A 17,071-nucleotide genomic window follows, 5' to 3' on the forward strand; every position below is an offset into this window, starting at 1 on the left:
TCACCTTTCTTTAGAGGAAAAGAGGGCCCCGTTGCAGGAGATAGGAGATAGTAGCTTGCCGGCTAGATCTGGCGTCATGGTCCTCGGAGAAATGGCCAGACGCTCCTCTTGGCAAAGGCACCGCACACCCCCCGATGGGGACAGATGGACAACCCCAGGAGCCCCGCATGGCAGCTGTTACACCAATTTTCAAGTGCGGGGGCCCGAGCCCCACCTGTAATAACATTTTCCTGGCTGGCTCTGACCTCTGAATCTCGCTGATTTGTCTAACACACACTGTGAACATCAGCGAGTCAGGACTCAAAGCCAAGACGGCAGAACTGCTTTTAAATGGCAGGAGATGCTTAAGACAGGATTTCTGTGACTTGGTCATTAACTTGTTTACATCCTGATCTGCGCTTCTCTCTCACGTCCCTTCCTCTCAATTATTTTTTCCCTCCCTTGATACTGCAACCTGTTTTTGGCGAAGGTTTCAGCAGCAGTTACCTCTCATCTTTAAGACACTTCTGTAGGCAATTCAGGCTCCTGCTCTTAGACAGCAGTCAATACAGATGGGGGAATTTGAAAAAATATCCTACTCACTCCATCATTTTCTATCAGCCTGCTTGTATTTCCCCCATTTAACGAAAAACAATCTTTATTCCTCCCCCCTAGAAAGGAGAGGTTAAATTGATATATTCAGGAGTAACACAAGTACACTTGTATGATGATAATTTCAGCTATATTTATTCTAAGATAACTCAAAGGCCCAAAGCCCTTAAGTGCGTCACACATCAATCGATGTTTCCAGATATAAATCTAGGTATGACTCTTTGACCCTCTGCAGCCAGTGCCCAGGTTATCCCAGCCCTTGAGCCCTCGTTCCCCATAGTTCATGTTCCTTCTCCTTCCTACAGAGCCCATCACTTCTGTTTCTTTCTTACACTAGCTGGAAAGATCCAGATTTAATCTGAATGTGCCAAACTGAAGCCCGTGGCTCTTTAACAAAAAGCAGAGACGTTGGCCTCTTTCTGAAGCTGCCCATCGCCCTGAATTCCAGTCTTTCATCCAACCCGACAGCAAACATTTCTGAAATACAGAGTGTTTCCAAAAAACCAGTCTACATCTTAAGTATCACCCGGGAGAAGAGGAAATAAAAACAGTTTACACGTTCATCGATCTCGAAAACAAACTCGCCACGCTTTTATAAAAATCAGTCTGCTTGCTTGTAAGTGGAGACGTTCTAAGATTACACAACGCTGGTGTTGTGATGGGCACGGATTTTCTAACCATTTGCCAGGGGGCTACATTTCCCGTGTGGAGCTTTCAATGCCTTAGATTCTCTTTGTTTCCCACCTGGAGGGTGTAGTTATTGATACTGCAACCTATTTCTTTGTGTGGCTTCTCCCCAGACCCTCTCCTCCCACAAAACATCATCGGGACTTTCCTGATCCCACCACTCAGCTTTTCTGCTGTCCTTTTTTCTCCTCCAGCTTCCCGCCACCCCCGTCCCCTGAGCACACGTGCCCCTTGCTCTCCGAGCAGAGGCGCAGGTACCTGCTGCATGCCTTGCATCGTCTGCTGCAGGAACTGCACCTGCTGGTCCTTGGTCAGGTTTTCCTCCGTCCGAAACAGCTGCTCCTTCTCCTGCTTCAGCAGCTCTACCTCGTTCCTGTAGGCGTCCAGCTGCCATCGGAGGCTGTCATTCTCCTCTTTAAGTGCGTAGGCCTGGGCGGCCAGGGCTGCGGGGCAGACAGAACAAGTTCAAGTGAGTAACCGTCTCGCTGAGATGGAGGGCCTTCAGTGCTAAAGGGAGCCTTGCACCCCAATTTTTTATTTTCTAATTTTTGTTGTTGTTGTTGATGTGGACCATTTTAAAAGTCTTTATGGAATTGGTTACAGTATTGCTTCTGTCTTATGTTTTGGTTTTTTGGTGCAAGGCATGTGGGATCTAAGCTCCCCCACCAGGGATCGAACTCACACCTCCGGCACTGGATGGCCAGGGGAGTCCCCCCTCACTCTGATTCGTCACCTTTGTGCCAAACTTAAATGCCCTACCGTGGGGCGCTGCTTCATTTTATGGCTGGTGCTGCCTTATTTTGCAGCTCACTTCTTTGGGAATGTGTTAGCTATTCTGTCTGTCCCATCTTATGGGTGCCTGTGGGTACAGGATGAATTCCTTCTGAATTCTTGTCTCCTGACCCCTGCCCCGACCCTAGGCTCCCTCTTAAAAACTGATCTGGGTTGGTGGTGATGAAAGCGCTCAGAATTCCAGGCAGACACTCTGTCTGCCTTGTGACTGCCCTCTCCCTTTTGGCAGGATGGCTCAGCTCCCTGGAGGGCCATGTTCACGTCATTCGTGGTCCCCAGGTGGAGGCATGCAGCCACAGCCACCCAGGGGAAGGTGGCGGGGATGGATCCACACACCGTTCCTTCCCGCTGAACTGCCAGGACAGACTGCACAAGCCTGTTAGCTCCTTCTAACTCCTCTCAGGACGGAGACCTGGTTTCATCTGTTTCACCAACAGTCTCCTACCCTACTCCTTCCTGAAACCCGAAGTGGGGGGCTCAGAGCTCACTCACCTCCCCACCCGATGGAGAAACCGGGACGGGTAATTCAGGGCCTTACACATCTCACGACTCCAAAAGTAACTGAAGTGGAATACAGAAGAGTGAATGGGACCAAGGAAAACTGAGGATGGGGACTCCCTTCCTTCGTCTCTAGCTGACTACTTGGTGGTCTCCGCAGCAATCACAATAGCTTTCTGAGCTCTCACAATGTAACAGACGCTGGACCCCACACTCACTCACTCCATCTCCCCCATCAGCTTCTGATGTGGGTGCTGTTCTTATTACTCCGCTTTACAGATGAGAAAAAATGAGGTACATGGATGTTACAGAACTTGTCTGATTTCACAGAGAAAGTACCATCAACAGCCTTCAAACCCAGGTCAGGAAAAAAAAAAAAAAAAATCCCAGGTCAGGCTCCAGAGTCTCTGCTCCCAGTCACTGGGCTATTCTGCCAGCCCAATGGGTTTAGTTCTGAACAGATTATTTTAAAAGAGCCCCCAATTCTCTCTCTCTTTTTTTTTTTTACCAGTCTCCCATACTTTCTCTGCCTCCTTCAGAAAATCCATTCACTACTTTTGTAAGCAAGATAAAAGGGGAGATATTTCAAAAGTCTGTTATCAGAAGCTTCTTTAAAGACGTGACTTCTGGTTTGTAAGGACATGGTGTGGAACCTCGCTCCAGCAGGTTCTTGGTCGAGGATCATTTCCACCCCCTCCCCAACAATCCCCCAGTTCCAAAGCCAGATCAAGGTCAGCCTCTCAGGTCACAGTTCCACCATGAAGAGGTGACAGATGTGAACAGAGTTGTTCTGAAAACCCACTGAGCTCTCTCCTCAAATAACCACCATCAAATCACATCAATAGTGGTTTAATAGTTGAGTGTTTTATGGCATTCTACTTTGTAAAATTGATGATGTATATAGTACACACTGAAAGACTAATCAAATAGAACATGCAATTAACCAGAAAATTCCCTACCTCAAACCATCAGGGATCAACTAGTCAACGAGCATTCACTGCATATGCACTCTGTGCCGGAGCCTGTCTGGGCCTCTTGGATCACAAAATAAGGAGACAGAGTATGTCTCTCCTCTCAAAGAGCTTGACATACAACAGATACCTATAAGTGTGAAAGGAATGTACTCAAAGGAAGAGAGAAGAGGCTAATGCCTGACATGTATGCTATGTGCTAAGTTGCTCAGTTGTGTCTGACTCTTTGCAAACCCACGGACTGTAGCCCACCAGGCCCCTCTGTCCATGGGATTCTCTAGGCAAGAATACTGGAGTGGGTTGCCATGCCCTCCTCCAGGGGATCTTCCCCACCTAGGGACTGAACCCACGTCTCTTACATCTCCTGTATTGGCAGGTGGGTTCTATACCACCAGTGCCACCTGGGAAGCCCACTGTGGCACTCAAAAAATACTGGTTGGATAAATACATGAGCGACCAACTTAGTGTCAGGGTGTATGACAGGGGAATCCATTCTACAGGAATTCAGAGGAGAGAAAGGAAAAAGCAGATGGGAATAATAAAGGAGGGCTTTGAAGGCTGAAAGCCCATGAACTGGTGAAGGGCGTCTCAGTCAGGAACAAGAGCTGAAGCAAAACCCAGAGATGGGAAGGCAGACTACTCCGGGCAGGAAGCAGAGAAGCTTGACCAAAAGTGCAAGAGTCCGTCTGGAAGCAGTGAGAGAAAGGTGAGCCGTGCTGCATGATGAGAGGGGACGGAGGCCAGCTGGACCGCTGGGCCAACGGGGCGGCCAGCTGAGCACTGCTGAAGGTGCCTGGCAGTGGAAGATGTGACGAAATTGGTGATTTAGGAAGATGGGTTTGGCAATGGTGCATGGAATGAACTGGAGGCTGAAGAGGATGAGTAAAGGAAATTTTATTTGCTGTATATGTATGTGCAAACCCCAGAAACTGCCAGTTTTACAGTTTTCAGGGACTGACTCATAAATCAGAAACGACCCAGGGTCCACCTTGGAGTATGGGCTGAGTGTGTGCATGTGTGCTAAGTCGCTTCAGCCGTGTCTGACTCTGCAACTCTCTGGACCGTGGCCCCCCAGGCTCCTCTGTCCATGGGACTCTCCAGGCAAGAATACTGGAGCGGGTTGCCATGCCCTCCTCCAGGGGATCTTCCCGATCCAGGGATGGAACCTGTGACTCCTGCATTGCAGGCAGATTCTTTACTGCTGAGCCACCAGGGGAGCCCAGAGTACGAGCTGGTGGTTTTTTAAACATGGTGCGGCCCAACACTATACCGCCTCAGGTCCTGTCCACACCCTGACACACACCCTGACAACTCAGTTTACCAACCCTAGGGAAATGGTTACCAGGCATCATTTAAGAGAGGGATGTTGTAATAGGGCAAAATTAGAGAAAACGCAAATGACAGAAAAAGTGTTGGTGCTACAGAAGCACATTACTACATTTAGTAGCATTCAAAGACACTTAAGTCATTTCCTTAGGAAGCTCCATTTGGCCCCTTCTCAGTTCAGAGTGGCATTTTTATTATCATAACTGATAGCAGGTGTTCGTGAAGAAATCGATTAGTATGCAGAGATGGAAATTACATTTTCCAAATGAATTGCCGAGTCTGCAAGATATGCTGAAATCTGGGTAGCAAAATGCAAGCAGCTATAAAGCATGTGCCAGCAACGTTATTTAAATAAATTGTCTGAACATAAATACATAGAGGGAAGTGCACCATCCATTATTTTAGGACTTCTCTTAGAATGGCACAGCTGACAGCTCTTACTCTTGGCTTGAGCTGAGTGACCACTGCTCCTGCCAAGTAGGATACAACGTCGTTAGCATTTCTGGAATAGGCATGTGATATCATCATATTAAAAAAGATGAAAAAAAAAAATCCAGCAGGTGTAACTATCCACTCTCATCCCCCACTCCCCTCCCCCCAAATCAATACCATAGCCAACCCCATCAACATTTATATAATTGGGGCATATAACTGATTTACATTCCTTATTAAGTGATTTCAAGCCTGATATCTGCAAAAAAAATCTTGGTTTCTCATGTGGCTGCAAAGTGGTTATTTTATAAAGGGTGAGAAATTGTCTATTGACTCCACTTAACTTCTGGCCACCTGTTTGTAAACATTTTTCAGCATCATGCTGCATGGATCCGCCCCTCAGATGAGGCTTCCTGGAAGAAGTTAGATTATGTTTCTTGGACCACGGCTCCAAAGGAAACAAAAAATCCTAATCATTTCTAAGTTAATATCATTTCTCGGTATATTCAAAATGCAGAAACTTGAAAGGTCTACCTTTTCCTCTCTTTTTTTTTCTAGGATACTGCATTAAACAGTTTTGAAAATGTATAATGAAGCTTCCAGGATAAAATTTACCCTTGAATTACATTCGATTACAATACAAATGGCAACAAACCTACCATTCAAATAAGCAGGATTAAAAATAAAATGACACTAGGCATCTTTTTGTAGGAATTCCTGTGGCGTATGCACTGTGTTGCAACAAATAGAATATTGAACATGTGGATTACTGACTTTCAATAAAATTTAAAGAAAAAGAATACAGTGAGACACTTTAAATGTAAACTATTCTGAACATAACTGAATTTTGCTTTGGTGAGTTTAAGTGAAAGTTGCTCAGTCGTGTCCGATTCTTTGTGACCCCATGGACTACACAGTCCATGGAATTCTCCAGACCAGAATACTGGAGTGGGTAGCCGTTCTCTTGTCAAGGGTATCTTCCCAACCCAGGGATCGAACCCAGGTCTCCTGTGTTGCAGGCAGATTATTTACCATCTGAGCCACAAGGGAAGCCCAAGAACATTGGAGTGGGTATCCTATCCCTTCTCTAGCGGATCTTCCTGACCCAGAAATTGAACCCAGGTCTCCTGCGTTACAGGTGAATTTTTTACCAGCTGAGACACCAGGGAAAAGCGCTGCTGTATCCAAGGGTGTCTCAGATCATCATTCATTCATTCACCAATCAGCTGTGTGAAGCCACATGCAGGGAGCTGTGACCTCCACGAGGTAAAGCCAATGCAGGCATCAGCTTATCCTTGCTCAGGACCTTAGGAAAATTCTGTTACAGGGATTTTCTGGTTGGATCAAAACAGAAATAAAGACACTGGAAAAACCCTGTTAAACAAGATTAAATTCCATTTCAAAAATTAGCACTAGACTACTAAAATTAACCAAAGCGTATCAAAGTTGATCCAAAGATTGAATTGCATCACTGTAAACGAGGCTTAAAGGCATTACAGCACCTCCCTGCACCCTTGACTAGATCCTATACAAACCAGTATTCTTCATATTAATTATGGTCAGAGTGACCTCCTCTTCCGACTCCTCTATTACTTACTGTGTTTCCATGGGAACAGATAATGGCATGCTTAACTTCTTTAAGTAAATAATCTGGTGAAAGCCTTGAAATCTCTCTCTTAGCAGCCTGAGCCAGCCTCAGAAAAATAATTAGCACTCTATGGAAATATGTAAGTTATTTTGGGTTATGTCCCAGTAAGCTGACAGTATGTTAATATCTTTTTCCTGCTCAGGCAAGATGTAACTAAATAATCAAACACTATAACATATTGTTTCTAACAATATCTGGATTTCTTGAGAACTTGGTGTCACTGGGGGACTCTGTGTTTAATGTCCCTCCCTCCCCTCTTCCAGCTGTCCTCCTGGAATGGCAGGAGGACGCTGCTGAGCTGTGCATCGCCTCCTCGTGTGCAAAGAGCATCGCTTCCAAGGATTTCATCAGCTGCGACCGATACAAGCACTTGTGCTAACAGGTCCAGAGCCCAGGATGACGGGATGGGTCTGAGACCTGGAAGACATGGCTGCCGTATTTGTTTGCCTTCCAGCTCCCACAGACCTGGGCACCTAGGGACCAGGCTCCATCTGCCTCTCTGCGTCTGCTCTTCTTCTTGAAGGGCGCCTGGGGTGTCCAGTTGCTCTGCTGTGGCACAGATACCACGCTATGTCATGCTTTTCTCTGCTTGGTGAAGCTCATTCTTGAGGGGTGACCGGGCCAGGCACTGCCATCTGACTGGTTTTCACGGATGCAGCGTGAGGGGTGTGAGATGTGCCTTCTGCTCAATCCCTCATTCTCTTCTTGCTGCTGAAACAGGCCTGGGTCTCTGAATCACTGCATGGAGGAAAGGTGCCCAGGGACCAAGAATACCTGCTTTGGATTCTACTAGGCTCCAAAATCACTGTGGATGGTGATTGCATCCATGAAATTAAAAGACGCTTACTCCTTGGAAGAAAAGTTATGACCAACCTAGATAGCATATTCAAAAGCAGAGACATTACTTTGTCAACAAAGGTCTGTCTAGTCAAGGCTATGGTTTTTCCAGTGGTCGTGTATGGATGTTGAGAGTTGGACGGTGAAGAAAGCTGAGCACCGAAGAATTGATGCTTTTGAACTGTGATGTTGGAGAAGACTCTTGAGAGTCCCTTAGACTGCAAGGAGATCCAACCAGTCCATCCTAAAGAAGATCAGTCCTGGGTGTTCATTGGAAGGACTGATGCTGAAGCTGAAACTCCAATACTTTGGCCACCTCATGTGAAGAGTTGACTCATTGGAGAAGACCCTAATGCTGGGAATGACTGGGGGCAGAAGGGGACGACAGAGGATGAGATGGCTGGATGGCATCACCGACTCGATGGACATGAGTTTGAGTGAACTCTGGGAGTTGGTGATGGACAGGGAGGCCTGGTGTGCTGTGATTCATGGGGTGGCAAAGAGTCAGACATAACTGAGAGACTGAACTGAACTGTGCCCAATAAACAAGCTTTTTTTTTCTTTGAAGTTTTGGGACTTAACTGTAGAGCAGCTGACACTATTCTACCCCAGTTTCCCAAACACTGGCTTGGATCAGAAACTCCCAGTAGGTGTGTTTAACACGTTATTTCTTGGTCCTCCCCCAGAGTTTCCAATGGGATTATGTCAAGGATGTGGCTTGAGAATCTGCATTCCTCCAAGTTCCCCGTGATGCTGATGTTGCTGGGGCTGAGACCACATTGGAGAGCAGCAGCTCAGACCACGGCTCCATCTACTCCTTGGCTTCTGAACTGCGGCTACAGTTAGCTTGTTTGGACAAATACTTCTGAGGGCACCACAGGCTCAGCCTGGCCTTCTGGTTTCATTCCTTGACCTTCTGAATGAGCCCCAGCCCCATGCTCTGCACCAGGGTAGGCAGTCCTGTCCCAGCCCTGTCCCCATGCCCCAGCTACCTCCTTATAAAAACGGGGAGATCTGAGCAGAAGATACAGTCACCACCACTTTCCTGTCCCTGGTTTTTTCACCAACAGTACCAGCAGGCATAGCAGTAGTAATGAAAACAGTAATAGCAGTAGTAATAGCTAAGGATGTTACATGCCTAAGCCGATGATTTACACAATCTCCTTCTGCCCTCGTGGAAACATGACATAGTAAATATGACTATTATTTCTTTTTTCCAGGAGATAGGACTAAATTTGAGAGACGTGGAGGTTACACAGCTGGCTGGAGGTGCAGGGTTTATCCTCGGCAGGGGGAACTCCAGCATCTGCACCTCCCAAAGTAACGCCACTGGGGTGGCCTCGCACAGCGAGTGCTGCAGCTTGAGAGCAAAAGGAAACCAGGGGCCCTGCTGCAGGGCCTGCTCTGTTCCTAACAGAGGCGAACACTGCTTTGCTGGCTCTGCTTGGTGACTGTTCGCAGGAATGGGGCTCTGTTATGGAGGCAGAGGGGATGAGACTGTTTTAAAACAAACACCCACGGATCTTCTGCAGGAGTTGTTTGGGAATAAGCCATGTGGAAGTTAAACTAAGGATTCTAGAGTCTTGAGGCTTGATTTGATCCACTCGGCAGGGATCCTGTCTTCTGTGCTGTGTCCCTCTTCTATGAAACAGCAGCACTGAGGCTGCCAACCACTGAGCATCTGGGTTTTGGCCAGTTAGTGAGGCTCCCTGACTTGACCACAAGTGTATGGCTTTATTTCTGAGCCTCTGGGGTGTTCCATTGTGCTATATGTCTATTTTTGTGCCAGGCCATACTATTTGGATGATTGTAGCTTTGTAGTATAGCCTTAAGTGATGAGGTCTGATTCCTTAAGCTCCACTCTTCTCTCACAGAAAACTCTAATTTGAAAAGATACACGCACCCAATGTTCATAGCAGCACTACTTACAACAGCTAAGACATGGAAGCAACTTAAGCATCCATCACAAATGAATGGATAAGGAAGATGTGGTATATACACACAATGCAATACTACTCCACCATAAAAAAGAAGGAAATATGGCCATTTGCAACAACATGCATGGACCTAGAGTTATCACAGTAAATTAAGTAAGCCAGAGACAACATCATAAGGTATCACTTATATACGGAATCTTAAAAAAAGTAAGCTTATTTACAAAATAGACTCACAGACATAGAAAAGCTATGGTTACCAAAGGGGAGATGGTGAGAGATAAATTACGAGTTTAGGATTAAAACATGTACACCAATATACAGAAAATAGATAACTAACAAGGACCTACTGTATAGCTCAAAGAACAATATTCACTATCTTGTAATAACCTATAATGGAAAAGAATCTAAAAAAGAATACACACACACACACACACACTTGTGTGTGTGCTAAGTCGCTTCAGTTGTGTCTGACTTTTTGCTACCCTATGGACCACAGCCTGCCAGGCTCCTCTGTCCATGGGATTCTCCAGGCAAGAATACTGGAATGGGTTGCCATGCCCTTCTCCAATATATATATGTATGTATATATAACTGAATCACTTTTTGCACACCTGAAACTAGCACAACATGGTAAACCAACTGTATTTCAATACAATTTTTTTTTTTAAATAAAAGGCTCTATGAAGACAGCCAGGTCCAAGGGCTCAGGCTGCTCTTGCGGTCCTGAAGGATGTTCCAGTGCACACCGTACCCATCTGAACGCCCCTATGCTGTGCCTTTCTAAGTGTCTTCAGCTGAAGGAAAGGTGGTAGAAACCCCTCTTCCCACAGATTCCCCTGGTCTGAATGGGCTCAGAAAGGTCCAGGACAAGGACCAGATGGCCCTCAGATGACAGGACAAAGCCCTGGCTCCTCGGGCTGGTGTCACGGCATGCCTCCTAGCATCCTGGCACAGGGCTGGGGAGCATCAGACGCCTGCCTCGCAGCTAGTCTCCTGCTAGACAGCCTCTCCTGCTCCCAACAAACTAAAATCGATCTGTTTTCCAGCAACACCTGTATCGCCACCGAAGCAGCAATCTTATTCCAACTGCCGGCGGAAATTCCTTCTGTTACAGTTTTCAGGATTATTATCATTACAACTTAGCATTGACATAACATTTTCTGTTTGCAGCGTCTGTGCATTAGCGGTGATTAGGGAGAGCTCACCAGAAGCACAATGCAGTGTCTATTTCCATCTTTGTGTGAGGTCAGTGGAATAAGGGTAATTTGAAGAGTGCAGGTAAGCTGGATCCTGTTATTATAATGGCTTGTGCGAGTCTGCAGGCACACCTGGCAGCAGGTGACTCGGGAAAAGAAAAAAAACAATCTTCCAAGACCCTGTTCACGGACCTCCTCCTAAGGACATGATCTGCTGGTGGCCGTGACTACGCTGTGCCCCTGGGCCACTGACGCTGCTGAGAACTGACCTCACACCTCACTGCTTTTCCATCAACGTTACTATATCTGATACCCCCACCCCCAACTCTCCCATTCACTGTCCTGGAGGGAAGTAAGTGAAAGAAAGAGGCACGCCTGTTTCTTCTACGAGCAGGGAGCAGGGTGAGTCTGCCATTTAAAAGGGTCCTCGGGGAGGCATAGAGTCCAGCAAAGCTCAGCTCCTCACCTGCGCTAGGCGAGCACACCTGCCTGACCTCGGGGGCTCGGTGCCCAGCGATGGGGACATGAGACAGGCATGGATGGGCCTGGGGGTCCCGCACCTGCTCTCCCCTCCCCATGCTGTGGTGGTCGGACAGAGGGAGAGGCTGGGAAAGGAGGGCTGCTGGGGGGCGGGTTGGACCTTGAAGGCAGGCTCACGCTGCGAAAGGCTGCAGGACTCGGGAGCGGGCCGCCGCCGTGAGGATCACGTTCACCGTGGACCCAAGGAGCCGGTGCCAGCGACAAGGCGAGATGGACGCGGGGAGGGGAGGAGGCTGGGCTGCCGAGGGCCCCGTCTGCAGTCACCACAGCGGACGCGTCAAGAGCGGCATTTCCACCAACTCTCCCTTTTAAAATCGGACTTCAGTTTGCTTTTCCACCTTCGGTCTCTATTTTGATTTCCAAGACACACAGCTACCTTTTTACCACCCCCCATCTCTGAAAGCTTTAAGGTTTCTTTTTTAAGGCCGTCAGACTTAAGACCGATATCCGTCCCAGAAGGACGCAGGTTTTCGGGAACAAGGGCCCCACCCTGGCCATGCCCTCGCCTCCTAGGCACCCTCTCCGGGGACGGTGCTCCGCCCTCGCTCGCAGCTGGTCTCTCCAGAGAGAACAGCTTCAAACAGCAAGCCTTTCCCTGAAGGCATTCACTGCTCTCCCTTCCTCGCCTCGCTCTCCTCCCGACCCGCAGATTTCTTTCCCTTTTAACCAACAGTCACTTCCAATTTTCTTCAAGAAACCTTTCCCTCAAGGAGTGATGTTTTTCTACTTGTTCTAACCCCCTGCACATACACACGCGCGCACACACATACACACACTCTTTCTATATGGATGGTTTCTACCACACAAGACACACCCCACTCTGAAATGTGGAGGTCAGCCCACGTGAAGCGTGTGCTCAGTCCTAGACACCATCCTTCACAAGAAAGAGTGGCCTTTTCCACAAAAAGGTTATTAAAACACCAAATACCTGGGGTAACACAGATGAGCTAAAAAGAAAGCCTCTGGCTCCCCTCAGGTTTTGTGCGGAGCATAAACCCAGTCTGAGGAACAGGAACCGAGGCTGCTGGGAAGCAGTGGGCAGCGAATCCCCTCCACACGAGCCTCGTCACCAATGCTGAGACCGGCTGAAGCTCACATGTTGTGTCTGGCACCGGGGCAAGAGACTACCGCCTTCTCTAGACACATAACCAAGGTGGAATGACACTGGCACCCCTGTGCCACTAAGTCGTGTCTGACTCTGTGCGATCCCATGGACTGTAGCCCGCCAGCCTCCTCCACCCACGGATTCTCCAGGCAAGAATACTGGAGAGGGTTGCAGTTTTCTTCTCCAGGGGATCTTCCCGACCCAGGGATTGAACCTGTGTCTTCCGTGCTGCAGGCAGATTCTCTACCGCTGAGCCACCAGGGGAGCACAGAATGACCTGTCGCCCAGCCAGCAGTCCAAGTTTGCTCCACACACAGCCGCCGCCTGTCCTACCTCGGTGTCTCGTGAAAGGGAGTTCCTGGACCCACCCCAGCCCCCCCGGAATCTGAGCTTCTGACACGGGGTCTGAGGTTGTGCATTTCAGCAAGCTTCGAGGGTGACTCTAACGCCAAAGTTTTAGGACCACTTCACTAGCCTTTAGGGACCAGATCCCTGGTTTCTCCATAATGTGCTTTCAGGCTTGTGCTTCTTTCATTATTTTTTGACACCTGCTTTCTCTCAGCCTTTTCCTAACGGCTTCTGTTACTGAAAAGACTTTTCCCCTCTCAAGCTTGTACCGTCCAGCATGGCTTTCCAGGATTTTCTGCCTTCTGTTCTGCCTTCTCACACTTCGCTCATCTATCTCCCTGCTCCTCTGAACGCTGCTTACTGCCCTTCCCGTGATGATATTGTGACTGAATGCTTTCATAAATCCTCCAGGCAGTGTCTCCAAAACACATTTCTCTGATCTACTAGATGTGGTTGTGTATTACTTTTTCTCGCGGGCATATTTCTGGAGAGATCGCGGCTGCAGTGGGTTTGCAGCCTGCACCCAGGATAGGCTGGGCTGCACCCTCGTGCTCACCGGTGGGGCAGGGGCGGCACTAATCGCCCTTGACCGAGGGCCCTTGGACCAGCGTCTCACGGGAGGAGTGGAGACCCTTCCTGCGTGCGAGCTCTCCGCAGACCGGTCGGTAGGTCCTGCGAGGCCCTTCTCTTTGGCCAAGGCCCAGACAGCCCTGCTTTCTTCTCTCACCGCTGATGGATGAGAGAACAGTCGCTGGCCATTCTCCCAGCATCAGAGAAGAGCAAGAACTCTGTCCTTGGCCCTCATCCCATCTTTCTGCATCAGGCTACTTTCTTTTTCCTCCCAGCTAGTCTTTTTTCCCAATTAACCGAGGGCTATTAGGGTGCATCGCACACAGATATGGGGGGAATTCTCCACCTGGATCATGCATGCCATACTTAAATAAACTACCTCCCTTTCTTCTCTCTTTGGTCCTTTATTGTTGCCTATCTCAGTTGCTTCCTCTCGACTAAACATTTTTATCTTCTACTTCATTTTCATTCTCTTCTTCTCTCTTTTTAGTTGGGGTATAGTTGCTTTACAAAGTTGTGCTAGTTTCTGCTGTACAACCAAGTGACTCAGTTATACATTTACATATATCCCCCTCCCTCTTGGACCTCCCTACCTCCTACTCTTCATGCTACCCCTCTATGTCCCCACAGAGCCCTGAGTATAGCTCCCTGTTTGTTACCTTACAATCTCTCTCTTTTTTTACCTTCTTTTCCACCTATAATTGACAGCCACCAATTCTCCTGTCACGGGCCAGTGGTTTCCAATCCTTTGTACGTCAGACCTGCCTGAGGAGTACTGTAATAACAGATGTACCTGGGCATTAACCTCTGGGCACTGGTGTCGTGCAAAGCTTCCCAGGTCTTCCCACTCACAGCCAGGGCTGGGAACCGCTCATTTCACTTTCTGTGATTGTTCAGCGGTATCTGTTCTCCACCTTGTCACGGTACCACTTGCAAAATGCCTTGGAAACCCTTAGTTGGTTATTTCTTACAAAGTTGAGGAAACCCTCTTAGGATGAACCTTATATTACTGCTGAGAATGCTGAGGCTTGGAGAAGGGACATCACTGGCTGAGCCACACTGGAAACAACTCAAAACTTCCTCTGGGGGCCTCTTACCTTGTCTGGTTCAAAGTTATTTCTGAACTCTGTGGTGAATCCAACATCTCTCTTCCAGCAACACCAATTCTCACTCATGTGGGCCACTTTCTCAGAGCTTTTCTAATGGTTTGACCACCCAGGTGAGGTGGTCTTCAAAAGAGCATCAGTGTGAGGTTGGCATCCCTCAATCAGGCCCAGAAAATGGGAAGGAAATATGAGAAGCAGCCTTTAAAACACTTATCTTCAGGGACTTCCCTGGTGGGCCAGTGGTTAGGACTCTGTGCCTCCACTGCAGCAGGCTCGATCCCTCGTCGGGGAACGAAGATCCCACATTCCACGAGGTGTGGCCAAACAAAAAACTTATTTCCAAAACTCAAAGTTCTCTCCTCCAGCCAGACGGCTTCAGCTGGACACCTCTTTCCATTACTTCTTTTCATCCCTAGAGCTTGAGTGTGACCAAATTCTGCTTTAACAACCTCGGCATTCATCTTCTTGGAGTCCTTGGGCAGGGAAAAGTGCGTGTGTTTCATAAACTGACTGGATGGCTAAATTATAGCATATTTTTCCCTGAGAGAGAGTTGTTCGGATATTAAAACCCACTATATATCGAGTATGATCATGCTTCTCACATCCCCACAAATAGCAGTTCTTGCTTTGCTTATTAAAATGATGTTTCTGATGGGGATAATTTTTCAGGTAGCAATGTTTTATTCTTACTGGTGACGCCTTAGGATCCCTCTGCAAGTGCTGAAGCCCCAGTTCAGCACAATTAATCGGACGCTAAATGCTTTAAAACAGCACTGCCCCTTTTTCTAATTGAGAAGTAGTGCTGTTTGGGCAAGTTGAGAAGGTGACCTTGATTGAATTAGAAAGGTCAGGGACAGAACAGACTTCAAGCTCATATTCAATGATTTTAAAGAAATGACTTCCCTCCAATTAAGCAGGAATTAGCATGAAATATTTTGTTTCTGAAAGGTGAAAAGAATTCCCCCGAGAAAGCAGTTCTCTGCTTACTAGCTTTTTATTGAACTCGGGAGAGAAGGTGGTTTTATATCAAGTGCTTTGTTAACATGGTGTTGATGGCCTGGCATCAATTACACTATTCCTTTGGAGCCTAAATGTTATATAGAATGGGCAAAATGTCCAATCTAAGTTTTGATTTCTATTTCAAAAGCTCAAGGACCTAACAACTTTCTGTTACTACCAAAGGAAAAAAAAAAGCTCTATTTTTCCATCTGCAATCATCTCAACCTAGTTCCAGGAGAAAAATGGTTTCAAACATTACCTGACATATTTCTTTGTTGTTTTCCCTTTTAGCTCCATCCGTCACCTTGCCAAGTCTCCCATCTTTTAATGACCTGAAAGAACACACCCGTCTTCCTGCTCTAAACAGTAACATGCAGATGTCTCTGCATAATTCTGGAAGAGGCTCCCACAGAGAAGTGAGGAGGACAGGACACAGGTGGTGATTCAGGGACCACCGCGTGCATCTGAGCGGCAGCGGTTCTAAGAGGACGCTGGGTGGGCTGTTCTGCATCCCAGCGTCTGCCCTTGTCAACCTCAAAGAGTCGTGCAGACACAGATTATACAATATGCAAGAGTGAGGCAGAGCAGTGTTAGGAAGAGAGAAGGGGCTTTACAGCTATATGCGTTATGAGACTTGGGGGCAATTGTCAACCTCCATTAGACCTCAGGGTTCTCATCTGAAAAACATGGTCAGTACTGTGAGGATCAAACAGATAACAGATTTTTTTTTTTGGTCTAAGCTGAAAAAATATCCTTCAACAGATTAAAAAATTAGTTGAATTGGTTCTTCCTAGTTTTTATTTCCAATCCATTTGGTTAACAAATTCTTGTCCGTTGACTATGTACCCTGCAAGGTGCTGGCCATTCCGGGAGGTTAAAAGATCCTGACCTAGTCCTGAAGGAGTAGATGGGTGGAAAGTCTTCCATCTCACCATTATTTACTTAAACAAACAAAAAAACAAACAAAAACCAGGCAAACTTCCTCCAGGATGACAGAATTCAGCTGAATAGATTTACCCTTCTTTTCAGATCCTCGAAGCATTCACGGCTCTGCCTGTGAGAGTTTATCTGTTAGTCTTGGCTTTGACTTCTGAGGGTGTGGAGAGCAGGTGCAGGATGGACCTATGATCCAGTGTTATTCCAAGGAAAGGAGATCTCTGGTAGCTACTGGGATTTTTCAGAGTAGGAAAACAACATGCTCAGTTCAAAGACTGTCTCAAACAGTCTTACAAGACTTTGCTACTTTTCCTCCTTAATACGGCACCGCAAGACATGATATCATGGTCCCATATGCGTTGCAAGTAAGAGTTCACTAAATATTTGTTTTATCATTGCTTTGTATTATGGCATTGCTTAAGACAATTTCATAGAAACAAAGGGCTGAGGATAGAGAAATGGCTAGCTTTACAACTTTCAGATTATATAACTAGAAGAAAAGTCTAGAATGGCAAGTGGAGACATTTCTTAAACAACTGACTGGTAAATCAC

At 47.2% G+C, this 17,071-nt stretch overlaps 1 protein-coding gene across 5 annotated transcripts in view; it reads right to left on the reverse strand.

Moving 5' to 3' along the window:
• ENOX1 (ecto-NOX disulfide-thiol exchanger 1) overlaps positions 1–17,071 on the reverse strand; it is a 687,342-nt gene that overhangs the window by 113,653 nt on the left and 556,618 nt on the right. For all 5 annotated transcript variants that reach the window (XM_070380253.1, XM_070380256.1, XM_070380252.1 and 2 more), the window contains one exon: positions 1,537–1,721. In XM_070380253.1, coding sequence (XP_070236354.1) covers positions 1,537–1,721 — 185 coding nt within the window. The remainder of the gene's footprint in view (positions 1–1,536; positions 1,722–17,071) is intronic.

Source organism: Bos mutus, chromosome 12, assembly GCF_027580195.1.
Source record: "Bos mutus isolate GX-2022 chromosome 12, NWIPB_WYAK_1.1, whole genome shotgun sequence".
NCBI classification, from domain to species: domain Eukaryota; kingdom Metazoa; phylum Chordata; class Mammalia; order Artiodactyla; family Bovidae; genus Bos; species Bos mutus.